The sequence below is a fragment of the Athene noctua genome, chromosome 2 (genome assembly GCF_965140245.1).
Source record: "Athene noctua chromosome 2, bAthNoc1.hap1.1, whole genome shotgun sequence".
NCBI classification, from domain to species: Eukaryota; Metazoa; Chordata; class Aves; order Strigiformes; family Strigidae; genus Athene; species Athene noctua.
Window position 1 is genome coordinate 149,419,619 of NC_134038.1, and position 23,979 is coordinate 149,443,597.

Consider the following 23,979-nt stretch of genomic DNA (forward strand, 5'->3'; position numbering starts at 1 on the left):
AGAGGGTTTCCTGAGCCCGTAGCTGTCTGAGCTAATGATGTCTTTGTGTCTCTAGGTGTATACAGGGGCTGAGGTCAGGCATCCAAGCCTAAGTGTTTGCCCAGGCTTTGAATTGGTATCTTCATTACAAGCTGTACTGTGTGCAATCTCTTCCCTTTATGAAAGTGGAGGTGGATTGGATGCCTCATCCAGTAATGAATATGAATTGTGATGCCATCTTCCAGGCCTAGTTCATCATATGGGGAAAGAGTCTGTGAATTTAGTTATTCTGTGCAATTCTTGCTCAATGGGAGGTCCAGATTTTTTTGTGTGAATCATAAGAGGTGGGATCTTGTATATTTATAATCACTTATTTCAGTCCTCTCTGTAACATTGTCCTTCTCAGATACTGAAAAAATGTATTTTTAACTTTTATGGTTACTAACCCAGATTTGATAAGATTAACCAAATTAAACCAATGCAGTGATATTTTCCCTGTTTTACACCTGTCTGAACCAATAGCTTTTGAAGGTGTGGAGTGAGTGCTCTGTGCCCCTAAGTGGTGTATTAGCTCTGAAATCTTCAGCAGCATTTTCACTGTTACCATCATTTTACTCTTGGCTTTCTTAACAGAAACATCAGTGATTTTCCCACGGTCTCACTATTGCCTTTCAAACCCAGTGCCCTCAAGCAAAACACTTATTCCTGGTTTAGCTAAAACTGTCTCATAGTTCACAAGGCCTCACTTACAGGGACAGTTATCATATTGGCAATGCTTTATACAGGGTCTGTTGTTGTAACAAAGAAAAAGCAATGCGAATTGCTACTATAAATTAATTCCTCCTTCAAAATTAATTGCTATGAAATATAATTTTATTCCCTTTATTTCCTTGTCCAGATATGTTTAGACAGATGCTCTGCTTTGTCTACTGAAACATGAAAAGCTAATAAAAAATATTAAATTATGTGCTAAGAACAGGCAGTTAATAAAGCAGATGCCATTGTTATTGTTTGGGGTAAGCTACAGTAAATTACTGGTACAGAAGAGAGACTGCCTGCTGTAGATATTTTTTTCCTAAAACCTGAATAAATAAGTGGAAGTACCTGAGGAAGAAGCTTTTTAATAAAGTTGGCTGTGATACTATGCAGAGGTTGGAAGTATTCTTTGGTGGCTAACTGAAGGATGTATCTCCATAGGATAAGGTTTAAATTGATGTTTTATACAATTGCTTTTTACAGGCTTGGTAGTGTGAAGGACGGATTGTCTCTTTCCCCAAAGTTAACTCCAAGCTGACTTCTCATTGCGAATGGACAGTTTGTCAAAGATGAGGCTAGGTGGAGCAGCTTCTTGCTATCTCAACTATGGAAGGCCAGTTTTGTGCTAACTTTGAGATTTCTGTGGAAAAGCCTCCGGGAGCAAGTCCTCCATCCTTCATTGCTTTGCTGAAGGTATACCGAGAACTTCTGGTCAGTAGAATCCGAAACACACAGTGTTTGATTGACAACTTGATTAAGAATGACTACTTCTCCGCTGAAGATGCAGACATTGTTGTCCAGTTTCCAACTCAAGCAGATAAGGTATTCTTTTTATTTCACTAGCCAGCATGAGCTTCTTATTACTTCCAATTTACCACTGGGTTTTATGGCCTTATCTGGCAATTTTATGTCTAGTGTCTGTCTTTGTCATTTTGGAGTTTCCCTACCCAGCACATCACTTTCCAGCATGGATGGCACTGCTTGTAATGCCCGTTGGCAGCTGTAAGAACAAGCAGGGTGATAATTACTGTTCTGTTCCCCCAGCTGCAGCTTTGTGCTCTGGTAAGGAGGTGACCACAGTGGCTGTTAAGAGTGCAGCTTGCTACAGCAAGCCTTCATTATTGTGTAGAGTATTGCAAGGAAAATCTACTTGAGGATGCTGTGAGACAGATCTTCCTGCTTTAGAGGAGGAGAGACAGAAATGAAATATTATTTTAGAAATTAATGATTGTGTGTTGTCCATGTGCACACCTTCCCTTCTCTTTAAAGACCTATGTACACTGTAGATGTTTGTATGGAAAACTGATATATCCTGGCACATTTGGGTTTTTGATTCATCTCTGGACATCAGTAGCAAAAATTATTTCCTAGTCTTTTGACAGGAGAAAATTATCACGTGTACACAGTTGCTTTTTGCATCATGACTTAAAACAAACTCTACGTTTGTTTCTCTGGCCAACCAGTCATGCAGCTTCAGAATAGTGTCACAGTTAGAGGCAGGCAAATCATAAAAAATTCAGAGACTTCACTAACAATGCAGATTTTCATAAAATAATCATTCTCACTGGCAAGTTGAAATGGTAACACAGTGCTCGCTCTGTGTATAGGGTCAAAGTGAAATAAATGCACACTGTATGATCATCTCCATTTCTTATTGTTCAGCATAATATACATGCTTGTTGTAACAAAGCTGAGGGGGAGGCCATGCATCAGGAATCCAAACAGCAACACAGAGCAGGCCACAGTAGTGTAAGTGAAGTGGACTCTGGGAGCTTCTCTGGAAGGCATAAAATTGCTTTTTAGAGCATACAAATTGACAAAAAACACCATGGTTTTGCTGCGCTGCATGTAGCTCACCCTGCTTTAAGCTCACAAGAGACCACAGTCTCTAGAAACCTTTTGGTTGGTTTAGAACTGAATTCTTAATTTATTTCTAGCAAGAAGATCCAGACGTTCAAAATGGGTCCCCAGATGATTGCTCTGTCTCACAGAGGGTTTTGTACTGGAGTTGCCCTGTACTGGTTGCACAGAGATCAGACTCTGCCTTGCCTTTAGAGGTAGCGCTTAGTCTTGAACTGCTCTAGTCACTGCCTGGTAGCCAGTAGTTTTAGTAATGGTTGCAGGCAGCTAGTCCGTTGTACAGAGAGAGCCTGCAGAACTGAGCTGCTGTGTTAAAAGGAAGAGTTGTAGGTTTTTGGATCTACATTAAGATCCAGAGAGAGATTCTGCCTACCCTGCTCTGGATCTGGCTGGATCCTGAGGTAAATCTGAATGTGACTGGAGTATTTACAAACCAGAAGGTGAATTTAGGGCACTGAGAAATCACCCCTTTTTTAAATTGTAACCAGCATGAGATTTAAAATACACTATCTAGCCAGGCTGAGGAAATCCTTTGGGTTCCTTCTTGAGGAGTGGTATTTATTCATTTTGTTTCTGGTTAGCATATGATCCAGCTGCAAGTTCAGACCTTAACTTGCAGAGCCAACTCTCTTGCAACATCCAAAGACAAACAGCAAGTGGGTTTTGTGATGATTCAAATTCAGAGCTAGGTTTTGGATTCAAGTTTTTGAAGCACCAGTTTTGATTTTGGTCCCCTGTTCCAGTCCAAGAAGGATCCTAAAGCAGTCTACAAGTGTAACTGTGATAAAATGTTATGTGTCAGTGATCTTTCATGTGGTGTTTCTTCAGGTTCGCAAAATTCTAGACTTGGTTCAAAGCAAGGGAGAAGAAGTTTCAGAATATTTCATCTGTGTCCTGCAGAAAGTCGCTGATGCTTACTATGAACTTCAACCTTGGCTGGATGAAATAGGTTACAAGCCTTCAGAGAATATTTGTAGTAAACCTGTGGTAAATACAGATCCAGGTAAGGCCATGCGTCTATATCCTCTCCTTTAGAACTACCCAGCTAACGGGGTGACATGAGAATAAGAGTCTAGGCAGGCACAGCCAGGGAAGATAATTGTGCACATGCTGTGCTTGCTAGCAGTGGTAGCCAAGTAATTAAAAGGCACACTATAACACAACAGTCATGTTGATATTTTACACCCTGTTTTGCTAAAGTCAAGCTCTTTCTGCATTTGTTCATGGATATGTGGTGTAATGTCATAATCACCTTGTACCATCTGTAGTATTTTGTAGGCCTCTACTACAATTTTTTAGCAACACTGACGTTTTGGCAATGGAATAGCCAGTATTTCATGATGAGGACAGTCAAGCAATGAGGCATGTTGCCCAGAGAGGCTGCGCAGTCTCCATACTTGGAGGTTTTCATGATCCAACTAGTAACCTCATCTGATCTCATAAATGATCGTGTTCTGAGCAGGAGCTGGGACTGGAGACCTTCTGAAGTCCCTTCCAACCTGAATTATTCTGTCATCCTAGATGATGAGTTATACCAAAAGTCAAAGTATTGCAGAAATAAATGTTTTCCTCTTGAGAGGCTTTTTCATACAATAGAAATACAAGAGTTACTTTGCCCCCATCTGAAGCCATAAAACCAGAAGCCAACATTGCACAATAACTGAAACTCTCTTTTTTTTTTTTTTTGTCATCTTAAAAAGAATCTTTTGAGGTGCCTGGCACCTGCTTTCTGAAACGCATGCCTTATATATACAATAATAAAAAATAACGAACAAGTTAGGAAAGAACCACCTACCTGATAAAAATCACAGGTAGAATATAAATATAGTGAAAAGGCAGATGCCAAGATTAATCAGTGACCAATAACCCCAACAAGCCTTTCCAGAGAGTAAAACAGCCTTTAACAAAGTGTCAGGGTCTTGGCTTTGAGTCTCAGCTGAAAGGTAACAGCCCCTTAAACCAATGCATTGACAGTACTGGCTTTCAGAAAACTGTGGCTCACATGTCACCTTTCATTAGCACCTGAATTTCCCAAGAGAGTGATCGTGGTAGCACAAATAAAAGTAATCTACCAAAGAACCAATTTTACGTTAGAATTACTTTTGCTTATTAGCCCCTCTCCGTTCCCAAAGAGGTGGGTCATTGTATACATATGATTTTTAATAATAGTTCACTGTCTTTTTAGTTAGCAGGTACTGCCAGAAACTCAGATATGAACTGGGACGGGACTCCAAGTTTGTTATGTCATATGCTCAGAGGGAAGAGATGCTGCTTGAAGAAATCTACTCTAACAGTACTATGCAGCTGCTCAGTTTTACCAATGATAGTCTAGGAGAAGTGTGTCAGTTAGAAGCCCTTTTTGATGACACAGCTGGGCTAATTAATGAAGATGGAGAGACTATTTATGTCTTTGGTGATGCAGGAATTGGAAAATCCATCTTGTTGCAAAAGATACAAAGCCTTTGGGCTAGAAGAGAATTGGACATAGGGGCCAAATTTTTCTTCCGTTTCCGATGTAGGATGTTCAGTTGCTTTAAGGAAGATGAAGCCATATGTTTGAAAGACCTGCTCTTCAAATATAATTGCTACCCAGACCAGGACCCCACAGAGGTGTTCCATTATATCTTGCAATTCCCTCATACAGTTCTTTTCACATTTGATGGCTTCGATGAGATCTATTCCAACTTTGATCTCAGTAGTGTGCCTGAGATGTGTTCACCCAATGAACCCATCCACCCCCTGGTGCTGCTGGTAAGCCTTCTCAAAGGAAAGCTTCTTAAGGGATCCAAGAAAATTCTTACAGCGAGGACAGGAACCGAGATCCAGAGAAACATCATTAGAAAGAAAGTGTTGCTCCGTGGTTTCTCCAGCAATAACCTGAAAGAATACACTGCTACGTTTTTCAAAGATGAGGGGCAACGAACACTGGTATTGAACCAGTTGGAAGCCAACCCCAATCTCTGCAGTTTGTGCTCAGTGCCTTTGTTTTGCTGGATTATCTTTAAATGCTATGAACACTTCCATTCCATGTTTGACAGCCACGAGCTTCCAGACTGTTCTGTTACATTAACAGATGTATTTTTGCTTATGATTGAAGTCCATCTGAACCGATCTCTGAAAACAACTTTGCTGAAGAACACCACCAGGAGCCAAGCAGAGATGTTCAAATCAAGGAAGGAAACTCTTCTAGCTTTGGGTAAAATGGCATATAAAGGGATGGAGAACTCTTTCTTTATCTTTGAGCAGGAGGAGGTCTCATCAGTAAACATCTCTGAAGGAGATTTGCAATTGGGCTTTCTCAGGATAGTTAAAGGTTACAGTGGCTGTGACAATCAGACCACTTATGAGTTCTTGCACTTAACCCTTCAGTCTTTTTTCACAGCTTTGTTCCTGATTATTGAAGAGAAAGTGAGTGCCAAGGCATTACTTCAGTTTTTCAATGAATGTTCTTTCGCTGAGACTGCCCAGTCTACTTGCTTTCGTATTCCTTGGTTGAAGAAACAACTAGCAGGGGAGGATCCTTTCCGAAATAATGAACACTTTCATTTTACCAACCTGTTTCTTTGTGGCCTGCTTTCTAGATCCAAGCAGAAGCTCTTCAGACATTTAGTTTCACCTGCAGTCATTAAGAGGAAGAGAAAGACACTCATCACATACCTTGGGGAGAGCATGAAATCCCACCTGAAAGGCATCACTCGGTCCAGGCTTCCAAACTACAATCAGATCCAGGTCCAGCCCAACTTTGTTTGGATGCTAAGGTGCCTTTATGAGACTCAGAGCGAGAAGGTGGGGAAGTTGGCTGCCAAACGCATGCGTGCCAATTACATCAAGCTCACATACTGCAATGCCTACTCTGCTGACTGCAGTGCTATTTCCTTTGTTGTGCATCACTTTCAAAAGCGCCTCGCTCTGGATTTGGACAACAACAACATCAATGACTATGGAGTAAAACAGCTGCTACCTTGTTTCAGCAAGCTTGCAGTGATCAGGTAGGAGTCTGTGCAGGCAGGTTCTTGCTTATCCTTGGTTTATTCCACAAACTGCTGAGCTGGAGAAAATGTTCTCAAAAGTGGAGAAAGATGACGGTTTTTATGGCTGCTGGAAATTAAAGTTTCAGATCTTCTGAAACCTTTGTTCAGCCAGTCACAGAACCAGAGACAAGCTGTGAATTCGGAAACCCAAATGGAAGGGTTCGTAAGAAGTCCCTAGAAGCCAGGACTGTTTAAACCTGTATGTTTAGTTAGCTCCATCTCAAGTTGTTTTGTTTCGGAAGAGGATTTTTATGGGAGGAAGTGCTTAAGGGAAAAGAAAGGAAACAAGTGCTTCCTCCATTATCTGAAGATTGCTTGAGCCTATCTCTGCCCTTGGTCATATGGGGTAAGAGAAGATCCACTACTCATTATAACACTTGATCAAAAGCTCTGAATTTCTTGCTTTTACACCCTGCTGAGATGTCTGGCTTTCACAGAACAAAAGCTAACCTGTAGTACTCCATGAAAGGATGGAGTTGAAGTCTTTAGATGTGGTGTTTCCCTGAGGTGATTTGGAGGGAGGACATACAGCTTAGTGTGATCAGGGAAAACTAACTCCACCTCTAACATCACAGGCCAGATCGTTCCACCTCCAGTCTTCTGAGGTTGTGCCACGTAGCTGTACCTTATTTGTCCAAACATTTATATGCAGGAAACCAGGAACTTCAAATATTATTTTTTTTTAAAATCTCCTGCGGCCCTATGAGATTTTTTTTTTAATATATAAAAATAGATTTATTCCTCATGGTTGTCTGTGCTCTGCCTTGTTTTCCTCTAGGACTAAATCAAAGCAGGTGACACTTGTTTTTTTCCAGTTAGTTGCAAATCAACTGACCTCCCAAGAGAAAGCAATAAGGAAACTTGGGGGGAAATGCATAAGTACGTAAGACAAAACAAAGAGAAAGACAGACTTTCATTATTTGTCCCTATCATATGATCACGTCATGCACAGTACAATCTTAAAACCATCCCCAGCACCAAACCAGTCTGTTAGGTTGCTTTTTGTCTTGATGGCTCTTCTGGTGTTAGGACTTTCATTTCTAATGACCAATTTCTGCAGGTCAGGAAATGTTTCTAACAGCTTAACCATCCCTTTCAAAGAAGCAGATTGTTCTGATCTGTAGAAATTGTCTCTGATTTCTCCTATGTGCTAGTGCATTCCAAAGTGACCAAGTTACCAACTAGCAAGAGCTGGGAAAGCTATTGGTGGTAAGGGACTCTTGGCAGTGAATGTTCAGCTTCTGAGTTGGTGCAGAAACTAAAGCTAGTCAAAATGTTTTTGCAGGGACAGCTTTACCCAGAAAATGTGATTCATCAGAATTGGAATGTTTTATGGGAACCTGTCTGTTTAGGCAAGGTGAAAACACTTGAGAGGTTTAAGAAAACCCCCCAAATACCCAAAACAACTGTGAAAATAAGTATTTTTATTCTGTGAATGACTGGCATTGATTTGCTTTGTGACTAGTTGGGACAATAAAATTAGAAACATCCAGCACACCTATGGGACTGCAGTTTTCCTGGCCAGGGCTTTTCACAACCTTTATTCAGTGAAGCCTGAATGTGTTGTGACTTTCAAGATGCCTGGCTTTTGCTAGGTACTCAGAGAGAAGGTTGCACAAAGAGTAGTTTGGAAAGCTTCGTTTTGCTAGGGCGTCAAGCAGAATTTCTTCCTGCAATCACAGTAAACGCAGGAGGAGAATGAGGTGTTTGTCCCTGGCTTCTGACTTACTACATGTTATTGTTTTCAGTTCTATGGGAACAGCTTCCAGAGCATTACCTTGGAGATGGGGACTTTTCTGTTGGTTTTGAAGTGAGTCATATGAAAGTGAGCTCACATTTCCCTTAAAGGTTTTTAATAAATGGCGTATTTGTTAAAATGTATATATACCTGTTAAAATATATATATACCTGTTAAAATATCAGAGGAAAATTCACAGCCCTCCAGTTGTTCGTTAACTCATGGATGATGAACACTTGTAATCTGTATTGATTCAAATTTTCTTTTTGTTCCCTTCATTCCAGGCTCAGTGTAAATCAGGTCACAGATCAGGGTGTAAGGATCTTGTATGAAGAACTCTCGAAGTACCAAATTGTGACTTTCTTGGGGTATGTACCATCTGAGGGCAAAATGCTAGATACTGATATTAGAAAATAAAACTGCAGTGCTGACACTACTGACACGCAGAGGTGGACTGGAAACCACAGTTACCTCCTCATTTACTGAACATAAGCAGTGCAGCATTTTGTGTAAGAAACAATTCAGCTGCCCTCCTGTAACAGTGCACTGGGAAAAGCGCCACAGCTTCCTCTCCCATTGCACTGCCTCACTGGGTGGCCTCTGCTAACATCAAGCCCTTCCATAACACAGTGTGGACCACGGCCCGGTTACTGAACTGTGTGGGCATGCTAGTGTTACACCTAAAGCCTTCTGCTAGCTGTGGAGAGGAGAAAGCGCAAGCAAGAGAGCGTGTGCTTTATAGCTAGAGCTCCTGTTTTCTCTGCTGTAAACTGATTTATTTCAACTATGGAGAGCAAATGCAGCTTGGTAGACACCACTATCAGGAACACAGAGTTTCAAGTGTCATGTTCGTGGTACCAATTTCTTTTAAATCCTTCATTAGTTCTTAATCAAGTTGAAGCTGGAAGGCATGTTAGCTCTGACTTCCTGCTCTTGGCTAAGTAGCTACATAAAAATGACTTTTTGAGAAGTGAACATGGATACCAAGAGTTGCCTTCTTCCTCCAGTGCCATAATGTAAGTACATCTGCTCAGGTACCTGATCTTCAGTAATATTTGAAAGGAGATTTTATGACTTTTAAAAAAGACCAAAAATATGTTCTTCTGGTGACTTCTTTTCTGGCAATATTATTTCTGTACTAACACAGGAATAAAGGGAAGCTTTGTTTGCTTGGGGAGACCATTTATTTAAAAAATGATATAAATATTTTCCCACAATTTACAGTCTGGTCTTCTTGTATTTTATATCTAGCCTTTCACCGTATGAATTGTATATCAAAATAGAAATACAAGCACATGTGGATGTGTCCAAAGCCATACAAACAAGATAGATGCTATGTCTGCTTTATAAAAAATTCAGGTTGTAAATATTAAAGTAACAGCAGGAATAACCTATTTTTCCAATGTGCTTTTTCTTTAAGCTTATACAACAATCAGATCACTGACGTTGGAGCCAAATATGTTGCAAAACTGATTGAAGAGTGTTCAAGCCTTGAATACGTTAAGTATGTTGGATTTTTTTTTTTTTTTGCCTTTCTGCGTTATTCTAACTAAGGTAAAGCAACTTGAAACAGGAGAGAGATTGGAAAAGAGACAAGAATTGTTTCAAATTAAATGTATTTTAGGTTGCAGTTTTATGTTCTTTTACAGTAGTCCAGCAGTGAATGGCAGCAGGTGAAACTCTTGAGTCCATAGTCTTTACTGGAATATAGTAGTAAGTAAAAAGGAGAGCATGAAACCTGTTCTTTACGTAAATCCAGTCTGAGTACCTGAGTGAGGCTTCAGTAGTGCATGAACCTTGCTGGCCCTTGCAGTAGGCAAATTCACTTCAATTTAGTACCAAGCTTCTTTGTATCTTGTCTTTTATGGGCCATTGGAGTCAGACTGCGCTGGTATCATACCTCAACTCTGGAATTCCCCACATTCACTTGATGCGTTGTTCCCTTTAAGCCCTGGAACTTCCCCAGATAAGAGTGTCTGACCATGCATAACACTGGTTTGACATAAAGGTAGATCATTAACCAGTGGTTTAATTGTGACCGTAGCAGAAAGTAGAGGTAACTACAGCAATGTCAGCTGTTTGGTATGAACGTAGCAATGGGCAGCCAGGGACTCTTGGGTTCTAGTCCTTGGTCTACCACTAACTTGTTCTGAAACCCCACACTAGCCACATCCTTCCCACTTGAAATATTTGCAGTCTTTTGAAATCCAAGAACACTTTGGTTCTTTCACTGCTTTGATACAGTGCTTTGCTTATTTAATCTAACTTTCATAAAAAAGCCTGGTTACTTGCAGGCTGTGTAGTAACCCCACAGATTATTTTGACATCGAGTGTTTATTCATGTGCCTGAAGTCAGTCAAAGCCAGCTTTACTTTATGTAAATGTAGCGAGCTGAGGAGTTTTTAGTTTTGATTTGTTCTTTACACCAATGTATATGCAACTGAGACTTATCTCTTCCTTGAGCTCCAGCCATTTGATATCTCTACATAGGCCAAAAAAAGAAAAGGTCTTCTGTAGAGTGCCAGTCAGAGACACTCATTGCTGTGCTCACCCATGCCACTGCCTATAGCCCGTGCTCAGAACAGAAAGACTTGAAATTATTACAATCAGTGCTTATCAGCTGCAGTCTCCTCTGGAGCCACGCAATCAAGAAGTATTCTATTCTCTGTGGCATCATGAAACATGCTGCATGTAATTCATGTACTCTGTAGCAACTGCTGATACTATGAACTATATTAAAAACTAGGCAGGGGTCCTTGCCTTGAGGATCAGTTCCGAAAGCTCATTTCTGACATACTGAGCACCACTCCCTGACTCTTACTGTAATACTTCTGATTTGGAGGGCTGACGTGCAAAATATGTGAAAGACAAAATGATGTCTTAATCAAAGGTCCAATACCTGCAGTGTTTTTTTTACTCTAGGTTAATCTTTGATAACTGTAGCTAGCCTCCAGACTTAATTAGCCTTAAATACTACTTGTATTGCTTTCTGAGCTGGTGTTCTAATAGGTGTACAGCTGTAAGTGATGTACCTCATCAATTCATGTATTTTGTGCAGAATAGGAGCAAACAAAATAACTAGTGAAGGAGGGAAGTGCCTTGCCCAGGCCATCCAGAAGAGCAAGACAATGTTTGAAATTGGGTAAGTCCAGTGCTAAGGAGCAGAGCTCAGAGCTTGATGTTGGCAAGACATCTGTAAATCCCTTAGGACTCCTTCTTTCATTCTTACCTTCTCTACTTCTGCTATTCCTTCCCCCCCACCCCCCTCCCCATCATCAGCATTAGAACAAACTGGTGCAGAAGCAGAGCTATGTTTTTCTCTCAGAGGGAAAAAGAGGGCTGCTTTGTTGTTGCCAGTTCACACAATGTTTGTTTTGGGTTTGGTTTTTTTTTTCCCTGTTCTGACAGAACCTTAAATGAGGTACAAACTAGCAAGAGGACAGTATGTAAAGATAGCCACTTTCCGTATGGCAGCACAGCTGTTCTAGAGATATTTGGTCATTTTTAAGTCTGGGTGGTTTTATGACTGTTGGCAATGTACCTAGTTATTGAGTGTCATTGTTATAACTGTCAAACCTTCTGCATCAAGTCCTAATAAAGTTGCGTACTGGGAGAATAAAAAGTAATTCCCATCATTCTTCTCTCTAGTCCTTCCCTAACTGAAGAGTCTGCTATTATTGGAGAGAGAACTGAATGTACTCTAAACCTTTAGTTTCTGTCCTCTTTCTAAGGAGAGGTGCTAGACTTGAGGGTTTGATTTTTATTTTTTGTTTTCTCTCCCCCTTCTGGCAAATCCCAGTTTCTCTTTCCACTCCACAGGATAACATTTTTCTCAGAGTCCAATACTCGAATACATGGTATTAAAACCTCTGTTTGGCCATTCTGAATATTTGAATAACGCTTAAATATAAAAATCAGATTTGAACAATCAGATTTTTGTCCTTTAATTTTGTGGTTCTACAATATTTCACAAGCACAGTCAACAGCGTGCACATTTCTGTAGTCATATAGCTGGGTCTGCTGTGCTGTACTTACTGCAGTTTCACTGAAGGACTCTGGTTTTCTCCTGTGGAGGAAATAATCACTCCAAATGGATTTAGGATAGCTTGGACAGAAATGTTTAAACAGATATATTCAACATTTACATAACAAACTGCACTGGGTCTGAAGGACAAAGAAATTCTGGGAAACTTACTGGAAGTGGATGTGTTCAGATACCACAAAGCTCAATTGATTTTAAAGGAGCTGCCAACTAATTACCCATCAAGCTGAGTGCGGCTCTGAGTCATCAAGCCATGATCCCGGTAAAAAAACCCCTTATACCTCAGCAGAGATGCTTTGAAGCCTCATAATATGGGATGAATTTTCAGAGTGCTTGGTCTGCATAAAAAAGATTTGACCAGATACTACTATTAAATGTTGACCAAATCTCTGCAGTTTTTACCACATTACCTTGTCTTAACCCTTTGTGTTACCAAGGATTGTTTTGCCATTGGAAATACTATTCCTTACAAATGGGTGGAAGATCCCTGGGTCATACTGTCCTGGGAGATTTTGATCTTTCTCTTGGCAGCTGGCAAGAGAGGAGATGCCATTTGGGTGTAATGCTGAAGGAACTGCAGCCGTTTTTTCCAGACTATTCTGAAGGAGAGGGGGAGCTTGTCGAGCAGTTCACTTCAGAGAGTCATCCATTTGGCTGTGGGTCCCCATGCAGTTGTGCATCTGGGGAGTCTTTCCCAAGACCTGGACTTTGCACTGTGTAAAGGCCAGTCTGTGCCTAACAGGTAACAGGAAAATCACAGCAAGGGATGGGGAGGAAATTCTGAGCAGGGAAATTACAGGATTTAGGACTTAGCGTATTTCTCACCACAGCTCACCGTACTGGACCACAAGAATCCTTTCTTTACCCCATAAGGGTATGGGGCTGCAGAGGGTTTGCCCAGCGCAGCAAGGTTGATCCCAAAAGCATTCCTGCTGCAGCAGGCTGTCTCCTAGAGCTGCTTCTGTGCTGTGGCCTTAGGGTACTGGTGAGTCAGCAGAGGCTGGTGGTGTGGTGTGCAGGGAGTGGAACATGCCTGGCTCGGTGGGGAGGGTACCTGCCAGGTTTCTCACAAGCCTGAAAGACTGTGAAGTAATCAGGGGGAGAGGAGGGAAGAGAAAAAAAGGGAGTCTGTAATGCTGAAGAGCAGTAAGGCAGCACACTGATAATCTCCCGGTTTTCTCTCTTCACCAGGATGTGGGGTAATCAAGTTGGAGACGAAGGAGCAAAGGCATTTGCAGAGGCACTAAGGAACCACCCCAGGTTAACGAACGTGAGGTAAAACACCAGCCGAGCCAGGCAGCTCAGCGTAGCGCTGGCTTTCCCATCGTGCTTTGAAGTGATGACTCTTCCTCCAAGCATTAGCTTGGAATGCCATCTGGTATTGCAGCCTTTGCTGGGTAACCAACAGGCTCCTGGTGCAAGCAAAAGGACAGATTGAATCAAAAAGCCCTGTGCAGCCATTAAGCAAGTTAAAGATACTGCAGGGCTGGCATCCTTCCCTCTGTCTGCACCTCCTCCCCTCATGCTGCACAGAGTTACTGGCATTTGTGCAAGCACATGGTCAGTGGGTGCCATTTTGATCTGGGAGCATTAGTAGAACGATGCACCAACTGTCACAGAATCAGGCTCTCAGTGAGCTCGGTCTTAACCATTTTGGTTGTAAAGGCACAGCAGCTTTTACCGAAGTAATTTTTAGGTAATAAACTGTTTGGGTAGAGACTGAGGCATTCTTAAATTCAGGCTCATCCAGTACTCCAGTGGAGCTACGACACCACACATTCAGTGCTAATGAGATGTAGTTCTCACTGGAGTTCAGTGATTGATCTGAAACTAGCCTTCTGGAAGCCCTAGCATGGGTAAAGTTGGGAGCACAGCACAGGGGGAAGCTAGCAGTGTAAAACAGCCCATCTCCTGCCAGACATTCAGATGCTGGCTAGGGATTTAAAGATGCATATTGTGGCAGCTGCTGCTGTTTTGGAGTCACTCCAAACAGCTGGAGCACTGGGTTCACTGTGATCCTTTCGATTTGTCTTCCAGTTCCACTGACCTCCACAATGAGGGAGCAGACAAGGCTCTTTGGTTTCACCACGAGGTGGCACATGGCACTAGTTTCTTTAGAAATACAGTACTCGGAGTTCGGGGATCTCTGGAGAGCTTATTGCTGCCACTTCAGATCGAGGGTTTTCAGAGCTGGTGCCTTGTCCTCCTTTCTCTGAGTGGATAGCAGGGCTTAAAAATTAAAAGCTGAACAGGTGCAGTGACCTAGATATATTTAAACTTAAAAGCTATCTGAAATAGCCATCTTTTCATAATTGCAGAATCCATCCAGACGCATCAGACTTGAAAGAAAACATTTTGAACCTGAATCAGAGCTGAGGAATTGTCAGACTGGAACAAATGTGCTGATGAATGTGGATGCAAAAACGAGGAGTAGTAACTGTGCTAGCTAAAGCTAAGTTTTGCTGGCACCTGTGCAGGGTGAATCTTCTGCTCTGTAGTGCACTTGCACTTGGGTTCATTTCTTACCTTCCACTGGTTAATCTTGCTTCATGATTTGATTAATAGTTAGCACCAGTGGTAGCTTTATGTGAAGACTAAGGGAAGGCAGTCCCTACAACATCAGTTTACTTGGGCATATTTGCCATTTTTAGGCCCAGTCACTATGGGCTGAGAATATCTAGTTTTATCTGAAGCTAGGAGGGACTCGTGCTAACATGTTACTTGTGCCATTGTACTACTTGATCCCCTTTTCTACCTTTTTTTCAGACCTTGCATTACTTTTAGGTTCTGGCCTGGCATTTGAGGGGGTAGATGCTTTTTGAACTCTCAAAGCCTAGAACATAACTTTAACTGGATGATTTTGCCAGTGTCTTTTCAAAGAATGAAGGGCAGACTAAGAAGTGCTTGTGGTTTGTAATGGAAAGCATGCATTTACAAGCTCATCTCTCTATATACAATAGAAGGTGTTGTGTTTGGAAGAAGAATGAGGTATTCAGGTGTCTGAAGGACTTAAAGGACAAAGTGCCAGCTTGTACAGGGATTTGGGATGGCAAATGCATTTAAAAACCTGTGTACTGTGAAGCACAACTCTTAGTCCTTGTGAAAAGCCTTGACTCTGAAAACCACTGGGTACAACTCTGCTGTCAGTCCCAAGAGTACAACTTGCCAACAGCAAACCTTACGGCCTGTATGACAGACCTGCACTCAGGCTGCAGCCTGTGAACTGTTCTCGCTTGTAAAAGTCATAAGGACTTACTGGTTTGCAAAGTATGTGAGCCTTCAAAACACCCAAATGTTGAACTGTAGAACTGGGAAGCAGGTCATCCAGGATATTCACTAGTAATTGGCAGTGGGAGGCCCAAGTGATGCTGGCTGTTTCTTACACATTTGTATCTTTACTTCACAGTCTCGCATTCAACGGTATCACCACAGAGGGAGGCAAAAGTATTGCTGAAGCTATGCAACACAACGACTCTGTGAAAATATTCTGGTAATTGACAGTGTGGTCTACTTTTCCTCCTCTTCTTTCTCCAGAGAAAGTTGCAGCCTAATTTTATTTCCTCCAATCCCATCACCTCTTCCTACTCTTCCCTCCTCCTTCCGCCACTCTCCTCATCTCCTATGGTTTCACAACCAGCAAGCTATAAGATATACCCCTTTGGAAGAACATGGACATGAGTAATGGATCAGCAGCACATGTCCTTTAGGACATATTCCAGTGTCCCAGTGTCATGCGTTGCTCTGCTCCCTCCATCTTGCTTTCCCCATCTTCTCTCACTTTCATCATCTGAAGTCAAGTTCTTTGTCTTCAGTTTTTGCACCTCTTCAGTGTCGTGTCTACCTTTTCCCACTACACCTCATTCACCTTTTAGACACTAAAACATCATAAGAAAGTATCATTAGAACATTGCTCTGAGAAATGAAGATCTGATACTCTTGTCTCTTTTACCTCCAGGGCTTTTCTTCAGTATCTCTTTGTGTCCAGCCTTTACAAATTCCTGCTCAGGGCAGGAACAGCAATCCCCCTTCGGCTGTCTAAAGCTAAGTCACAGACAAGCTAGAAAAACAGGGGGCTGAAAAATAATGATAACATCCTAAATGAACATTTTCTCTCCCACTTAGGTTGACTAAAAACGAGCTGGATGATGAGGCAGCAATGAGTTTTGCAGAGATGCTGAAGGTCAACAAGAAACTGGTGCATTTATGGTGAGTTACATTCCACAGAGGCACAGGCTCTTTGGCAGTCGCTGCATTAAAGCTTCACCTTCCAAGTCTATGTAGGTCAAAGTAAGCTTTCTGTGCATGGTCTGGATGCAGCTGACTGGTTGTAGACCGTTCTAATGGAAGTTAATAAAGCTGCTGTCTAGCACTTTGAACCTGCTTTCATACAGGGAAAAGTTTAGGCTCCTTGTGTGTCCTAGTAACTTTCAAACTACTAATTGATTTAAACTCTCCTCAGGGGAACAGTACTGGCCTAAACTCAAAAGTTTCCAAAAAAATACAAGCAGACAGCTAGAACAGAGTAACCTTACTATGATTCTTACTATATCATTGTACTATGAAAGTAGCAAGCTCAACACTTACTCTTCAACCAAGAACTGACATGACAGACACTTAAATACACGTCCCATTTGCCTGATGTTTTCTTCTAGGGCTAGCACTTTCACTCATGCAAGACACTCATCTATAAAACGTAAATCCCGAGGAAACTAGGGATTATTTCTAGGGATCACAAAGAGACTTGTTAAACTTCTAAGAAAACACAGTGTTAGCTGTTCTAATCCAGAGGTTCACAAGAATTTGTCCATGGATGGGGTTGGGCAGATGTGGGCTGTGCAACATAAATAGCCATCCATTCATTCGAAGTGATCAAAATAACATAATAAATGGAGTCCCTTGACAAGCTTTACAAAGACTTTGCTAACCACACTCTAGCATTCCCTGTATTAATTCTAGCTCCCGCCCCTTAGGAAACATGCTGCTTGTCAGAGGTGCCAAGTACTTGTAGCCTCTTTTGAAAGCAGTCAAAGCTCTGGTGCCCATCACCCTGAAAATAAAAAGAGGGGGGGAGGGCTTGGTTTCTTTGCGCACAGCTGCAGATATGCTTCACTGAGCAGTTTGGTTTGAATTCATAATAAAACTTTCCCCATCCAAAGCAGTCATAGTAATCTAGATAGATGTCTTTACCATGGCTCAGTATTGTCCAGGGGTTTCTGCCAGTAGACAAGTTTATATCCTAATTTGTTGGTTATACCAGTGGATACCTCCAAAAGGTAGTGCCCTACATAGATGGTTGAACTTGAGACAGAATTGAAGTGTTTATCCTGAAAGATTCTACTGGCTCCCTTTGCATTTTGATTTATTTACAAGTGCCAGAAGTCCTTTAATGGGAATGATTCCTTGCTTCCTTCCTTGCCTCCCTCCCTAAGAGGTCATTCAATTCATTCCAGTTTTCAGCCTCATCCCGAATCCTGTGGGATTCATGCAGCCAGTCACATGGATTGCTACAGCTATGGGGCACACCATGTAGACTGAAAGGTAACTACTGAATTAGGCTGGTCTGATGTGTATTTTTATACTTATGCAGCTGAGGGGACTTTATTCATTTTTAGCTAAGGGGATGGTCTACAGTGGTTATCAAGAGTTACCTACTACTTCATCAGTGGTGCTACTGGAGGATCTTTTGTATCATTTTTTTTCCTCAGCTCAGATGAGACATACTTCATAGCTGCTAAGGTGGCTTCCCTGGGACTCACACCTGTTCATACCAGAGTCATATTCAATGCCTTATTTTTCAAAGATCTTGCTGGTCTGATAAACAAGACAGGAGGATTTGGAAACCTCTGGCTGCTAGAACACTGGGCCCACACAGGTTCTGTACTCAGAATTTTCTGTATGTCACTTAAAAATGTCTCACAGTGTTCTTAAGAACAAAACGGAGCTAAGAGGTTAGTCTGTCTCAAAGAGTCTAAATATTACAATCCCATAGCAGTAGTAAAGTGTTCTTAGCAGAAATTTGAGTGTTATGTAATTAAGCTCAGTATCTCCAGAATGCAACCCTGTGCAAGATTAAAAGGAAAAGACTAATATTCTGGGCTCTGTTTCTGAAAGTGCATGTGGGGCATTTGACCAGTACCGTGTACCATCCTCACAGCTAGAAATCACAACTGTCTTCTTGTGGCAAACAGACAGCTTTGCTTCTTGATGTCAAGCTGAGCGTAGGTTGTGCACGCGCTGTGAATTAGTTTGCATGTTATTTTGACATGAAGTTGCTTTTTAGGCTTATCCAGAATCAAATTACAGCCAAAGGAGTGAAGTACATCAGCGAAGCTCTCAAGGAGAACACAGCTATTAAAGAAGTCTGGTAAGGATCTCTTCCTCAAAGACTCGCTTTGTAAACTTTCTTTTCCTTTAAAAACTCTTCTGGCATTACTACTTTCCAGCCTAAAAAATGCAGAGCAAGTTTATGTGAGGCAGGGGTTGTAGTTCCAGCTGCGAGTTTCAAATAGGTAAAAAGCCTCTGTCATTGAAACACTTCCATGTCTGTTACGAATGCCAGACAGTTGTCTAAATTCACATCTGTCTGTACCACTGATTTGCAGAATGTGTGTGTTTGCAGAATTGGGGCCTAAATTTATAGACCAAATTTTGCTTGTCCTGATTTATTTTTAAACTTCTGAAAATGTTCATGCTTTTCAAAAGCTAAATTTCAACAAGCAGGGGATGGTTACATTTAACTAGCACTACTAATTTGGTTTATAGAATTTGTGCTTGGTTTTTCTTTGGGCGGTACTCCAAACACCCTGAAAGTGCTAAGCGACAAGATTAACTTTTTGTAAGATTTGCTTGTTTTAGATTAGGTAGGCATCACAGAGTCACACGTGTGCATTGTAAGGCACAAAGCCAAATACCGCATTCCTTCCCTCACCTCAGGGAGCTCAGGAGTCAATAGAACTGTGCTGGTTTTAGCACCGCTGCTTTATTATTGAACACGAAATTTATTTTTAAATACTTATATTTGTTTTAGTGAAAGGACACTGGATTCTTGTTTAGAAAGACAGTGACTCACTATCTGACTAGTGCGTTCCCTGGAGTTGTGGAAGGGATGCTTTTTTCAAAGGCCACTGTCAGCTTTGTCTACAGAAGCATCAATTCCCACTTGAATCATTCTGAATCTTCAGACCAAAATCTGTCTTCTGATTCTTGCCTGAATTTTCAGAGGTGCTCATTAACCCAAATAATTTCATAAATCTAAATGGTTTAATAGATTTCAACATTTCTGAAAGCTGCACTTACCAGGCTGCTCATTTTCAGGGGTGAAAATATACATGTAGTTTAACTTTATGTAGCCAGCTGTGAAAATTTTGCCGTAAATCATTTCACATTAATAACACCTGAGTACTTAATAGAGTTTTCTTCCCATCTTTTCATGGAAGACACAAAATGCCCTGAAGAATATTTAAATTTATTTTAAACTAGCCCACTGCATGATAAGAACTGTAGTCAGCTATATGCTGCTTGCTGAAATGCAAACAGCTGGGTATTCACACTGATCTTGGTTCAGTGAAGTTTAGGTTCAGTTTTTATTTCTGAAGAAGTAGCCTTGTTCCTTGTATGTGCAGTGGGAACAGCAGTGCTGTAGCCTGCCTGTCTGAGGCCGGTTCCCAACTGTGTGCCCCTGAGAAGCAGGCAGCTCACACGGCATTGCAGAGCTGTGATCTCTGCTCCAGAACCTTGGAAAAATAGGAGAGGGGCAACAGCCACTACCTTACTTTCACATCCCTTTTATTTTTTGCTTCCAGTTTGAACGGGAACCTGATAAGCCAAGAAGAGGCCAAAGCTTTTGAAAATGAAGAACGGATCATTTGCTTTTGAATGAGGACTTTCCCATTTTGACAAGCTTTGTGTTACAAAGGTTACTCCTACACTTGTACTGCAGAGCTTATAAAGGCGTGAATCTGCAGTGCTCATGGCAGGAGAGAGATGCATGATTAGCTGCCTTTTTATGAACGTGCTGCACTCCCTCAACTCCATCTCTCACCCTGCGTGTTACTCTTAATCCTTTTGGTGAGTGGGAAGTCGCCTGGGTAAATAATTAATGTTGTATGGTGCTTTGAAGATGAAATGCAAAGGGTTAACAGACCAAATCCACTGGCAGGTGTTGTGCATTGTGATAACTGTGTTTAGATTTATTCTGTACACTGATGTAAATAATCTCTAACTTATTTATATACATACACACACACACATATATACACGCAAGAAAGGGTGCAAGATGCACAAATTCCACAAGCTCACAGTACCTGAAAATGAACATGGAAACATAATCTGTCTATAATAGTTGCATGGTACCAGTGTTTTCAACATGAATACCTTTCTTCTGCCTAGAAATCAGGCCCTTAGTTCTCCACTGGCTACAGACAGCATTGTAGACACTGCCTTTTTTTTTTTTTAGAAATGGATACATCAGGCTCAGATTACTTTCAATAATCTTTTTTTTCATATTGAAGCCAACACATTTTCTTTTATACAAGCAGAAGTCCTTACTGCCATCATTGTAAAAGCATAAAACTGGCAGTAAAACACTTTTGCTTCAAATTTCCTGAGGGCTGCATAGAAGCTGCCACCTCCTGTTTCCACAGTGTTTGTTCTGGGGAGGGGGTCTGGAGATAAATGTGAAAAATTAATTAGCAGGCTGCTCATTGCCTTGGCTCTTGGCCTAGACACTGTGCTGGTGGCAATACACCAATATTAAGTTGCCTAGCTTCAGTGGGGAGAAAGGATGATTGAAAATCAATTGCGTCAAGTAGAAATCCCTTCTCCCGGCAACATGTAACCACAGAGAAGGATTGAGATTTGCTTGGAAAGCTTTTTATTCTATGCTTGAATTAGTGGAAAGTGCTAGGCAAGGGGCAGGTAGCAATTACAAGGACCAGCAAGAAAACATTATCCTCCCCAAAATACTTAGTGTTTAGGTAGTATAACTTTTGATGCCTATAAAAGAGACTAGTTTGTGAAGAGTGGGGTATTTTGATTTTTTTGTGTGTGTGTGCGCAAATTAGGCATGTTTTGTAAAGGTAAACTCAAAATCTACCCCACAGTGTGCACAAGGAACCTAAAATGGAAAAGCATGATCCATTTTCCCTCCTTCTCCCATGTTACCACCCCTCCAAAACTTTGAGAAATGATTCTGTAGTTGCTGACTAACCCACAAAACCTCAGTAGGCTGGAAGAAGACTCTCCAGTTAAAATCCCAAACCACTGAACCCTCACCTTCCCATTTCCCAGATCTGCCTCATAAAGCAAAACATCAAAAAAAGGCTGGCTTTTAAGTCAGAGTTTCTCTGTTTCCTACATGGTATCAGACCTTTCCCAGTGCCCAAGTCTACTCACTCCAGCTCACTAACACATTTTAAAATACTCCCAAAGCCTTCCACAAAACCATCAGTTAAAAACAAACAAACAAACAAAAAAAAGAACAACAAACAAACAACTTAGTGTTTGATATTTTTCAGTGGCTTTTCCTCCCTGTCTGTGATATCAGTGCTGATGTTTCACAGGGAGACAGATGACCGTGCTGAGTAAAGTCAGCTAACTTGAATGATTTCTGCACCTGAGCTATTTTTTACTGAAGCAAAAGGGTGCAAAGTTACAGATGAGCTGGTTTTAAATTGCAAAAACATCTGCCAAAGCAAGGCCTTTAAAGACTTCTCAGCGACTTTAACAAATCAGACACCCAGGCACCTTGTCAAAATGTTCCTGTTTTGCCAGCCTGCCCTTACGGGAGGGGAGGAGACAGTGGTGCAGGAAGGGCCTTCAGCAGAGATGTCAATTGCCTCTGTTGGAGGGAAATATGCTCACAGTTCGCTCTAGTTGCCAAATTATTTGCTCATTTACCAGGTAGAAAATACAGTTAAAAACTCCAGCTCCTGTCCTCATTTCACTGATTGGCTAAAGCAGCACAAAGTGTCCCTGATGGCTCCCTCCAAGCTTTCCAGTGGAGACACTTCTGCCCCTTTTTTTGGTTTAGAGCAGCCTTTGTAGCGTGACAACATCCTCAGCCCTGTTGCAAATCCTGTTCAGTGACCGGCTGTTACAAGCCAGGCATCCAGGGCAGTTTTTTCAGGGACAGGAGCATCTCTGGGGCTGCAGCAGCCAAGCACAGCCCCAGAGTGGTGCCAGGATCAAGCCCAGCTCCATGTAGGACAGAGTTGGGCACCAATTACAGTACCAGTGACCGTGCCAGTCATAGCCACTCATTTCAGAGGCAATTTCAGGCTGCAAGTTCTCATTTGGGCTGGACTGAAGGATGTTTCAGAGTGTCCTGCTCCCAGCTCACCCAGAGCAGAGGGTCTGCTTCACACAGCACATCACAGCTTTGGGAATCGTGCTGGGGAAACTGGTTGCTGCAGTGGGAGCAGCTGGAGTTTCCTTGTTTGTTGGCATAGCATTTCAGGCTGCAGTTCTTTCTTTGTAGTCTTACTGGAGTATTTGTGGAGCACACTGGAGCAACACATTTGCAGCTCGCAGTGAGAGCCTTGCTTACTTGAATTTGGAGACAACTAACTTTTTAAGACTTGTTTGTAATTTGCTAAGACATTCTCTGTATGAGGCATTATGTTTTTTCCACTTGCCCACTGTGATAATAAACAGCTTTTTAAAGAACTTGGACAAGCTGCCTGCAAGTGCTTTGGCTTTGCTGGAGCCCTGTTGAGCAGACACTTGGCTAATGGAGACGGGACCGTGACAGCCTAACGAATTCTGGCCACAGATGAGCAAGGAGCTGCCACAGCTGGAGAAGGGCGCACAGAGCCGCCGCTGGCCACGAGGGACCTTCCCGGCAGCGGGCGCCAACCCAGGTAGCGGCAGCGAGGGAACCCACAACAGCGGCTCAGGCACAACACGGTGCTGCCGTGCTGTGCCCCCATAGGCCCCTGCCACACTGACTGCGGGAGCTCGCTGCGCTGCCACCCGCTGCTGGGGGCCAAGGCTTGAGGTGCAACACTTGTGTTTGGGTGGCGCAAGCCCCGCGGCTGGGCAGTGCCCACTCTGGGCACGCGCTGCCAGGTCTTCGGAAAGGATGCTTTTCTGAGCCTGGTTTAATCTGGGTGTCAGCCCAGCATCCTCAGCTGTCAGAGCCTAGTTTAAGATCTGCAGAGTGGTGTAAGGCCACACAGACTTTGCCCTTCAGCAGCAGCCAGCACAGCCTCCTGACCCCTCCGACCCGTGCTGTGGGAGCAGCGCTGATGCCGAAAGACAGCGGGAGACCCAGGCCTGCTGCCCTGCAGCTTCGCTCCATTCCCTTACCTGGGTCTGGCAGAGGGAAACAGGGGCCTATTGCAAAACTGTACAGGTGGCCGCAGTCGGGAGCAAAGGTGTCAGAGCCAGGCCAAAGCAGCGAGGGACGGGTGTGCTGTGAGGAAGGAGAGGTCCCTTCAACCTTCAGTTGGTTTTCAACTGATGAAACAAATAATCTTAGCAGCAAAAAGCTGCAGCTGTGCACGAAGGACTTACTTGACTGTCGCTTTAGTAAGTAGAAACAAAATGTCAGGACCGTGCCAGATGAAAACAGA

General features: G+C 42.3%; 1 protein-coding gene across 3 annotated transcripts in view; it reads left to right on the forward strand.

Annotated features, from left to right (window-relative positions):
• Window positions 1-23,071, forward strand: part of NOD1 (nucleotide binding oligomerization domain containing 1) — a 29,947-nt gene extending 6,876 nt beyond the window's left edge. Inside the window, exons 1-12 of one of the 3 annotated variants that reach the window (XM_074900613.1) lie at window positions 83-170; window positions 1,219-1,557; window positions 3,424-3,598; window positions 4,781-6,584; window positions 8,649-8,732; window positions 9,785-9,868; window positions 11,423-11,506; window positions 13,598-13,681; window positions 15,813-15,896; window positions 16,529-16,612; window positions 18,687-18,770; window positions 20,209-23,071. In XM_074900613.1, the coding sequence (XP_074756714.1) occupies window positions 1,342-1,557; window positions 3,424-3,598; window positions 4,781-6,584; window positions 8,649-8,732; window positions 9,785-9,868; window positions 11,423-11,506; window positions 13,598-13,681; window positions 15,813-15,896; window positions 16,529-16,612; window positions 18,687-18,770; window positions 20,209-20,281 (2,856 nt within the window). In that variant the 5' untranslated portion in view covers window positions 83-170; window positions 1,219-1,341 and the 3' untranslated portion in view covers window positions 20,282-23,071. Of the gene's footprint in view, window positions 1-82; window positions 171-1,218; window positions 1,558-3,423; window positions 3,599-4,780; window positions 6,585-8,648; window positions 8,733-9,784; window positions 9,869-11,422; window positions 11,507-13,597; window positions 13,682-15,812; window positions 15,897-16,361; window positions 16,613-18,686; window positions 18,771-20,208 lie in introns of those variants that run through there. The other 2 variants (XM_074900612.1, XR_012633231.1) reach the window with 2 other exon arrangements.
• The last annotated feature ends 908 nt before the right edge of the window (window positions 23,072-23,979 follow it).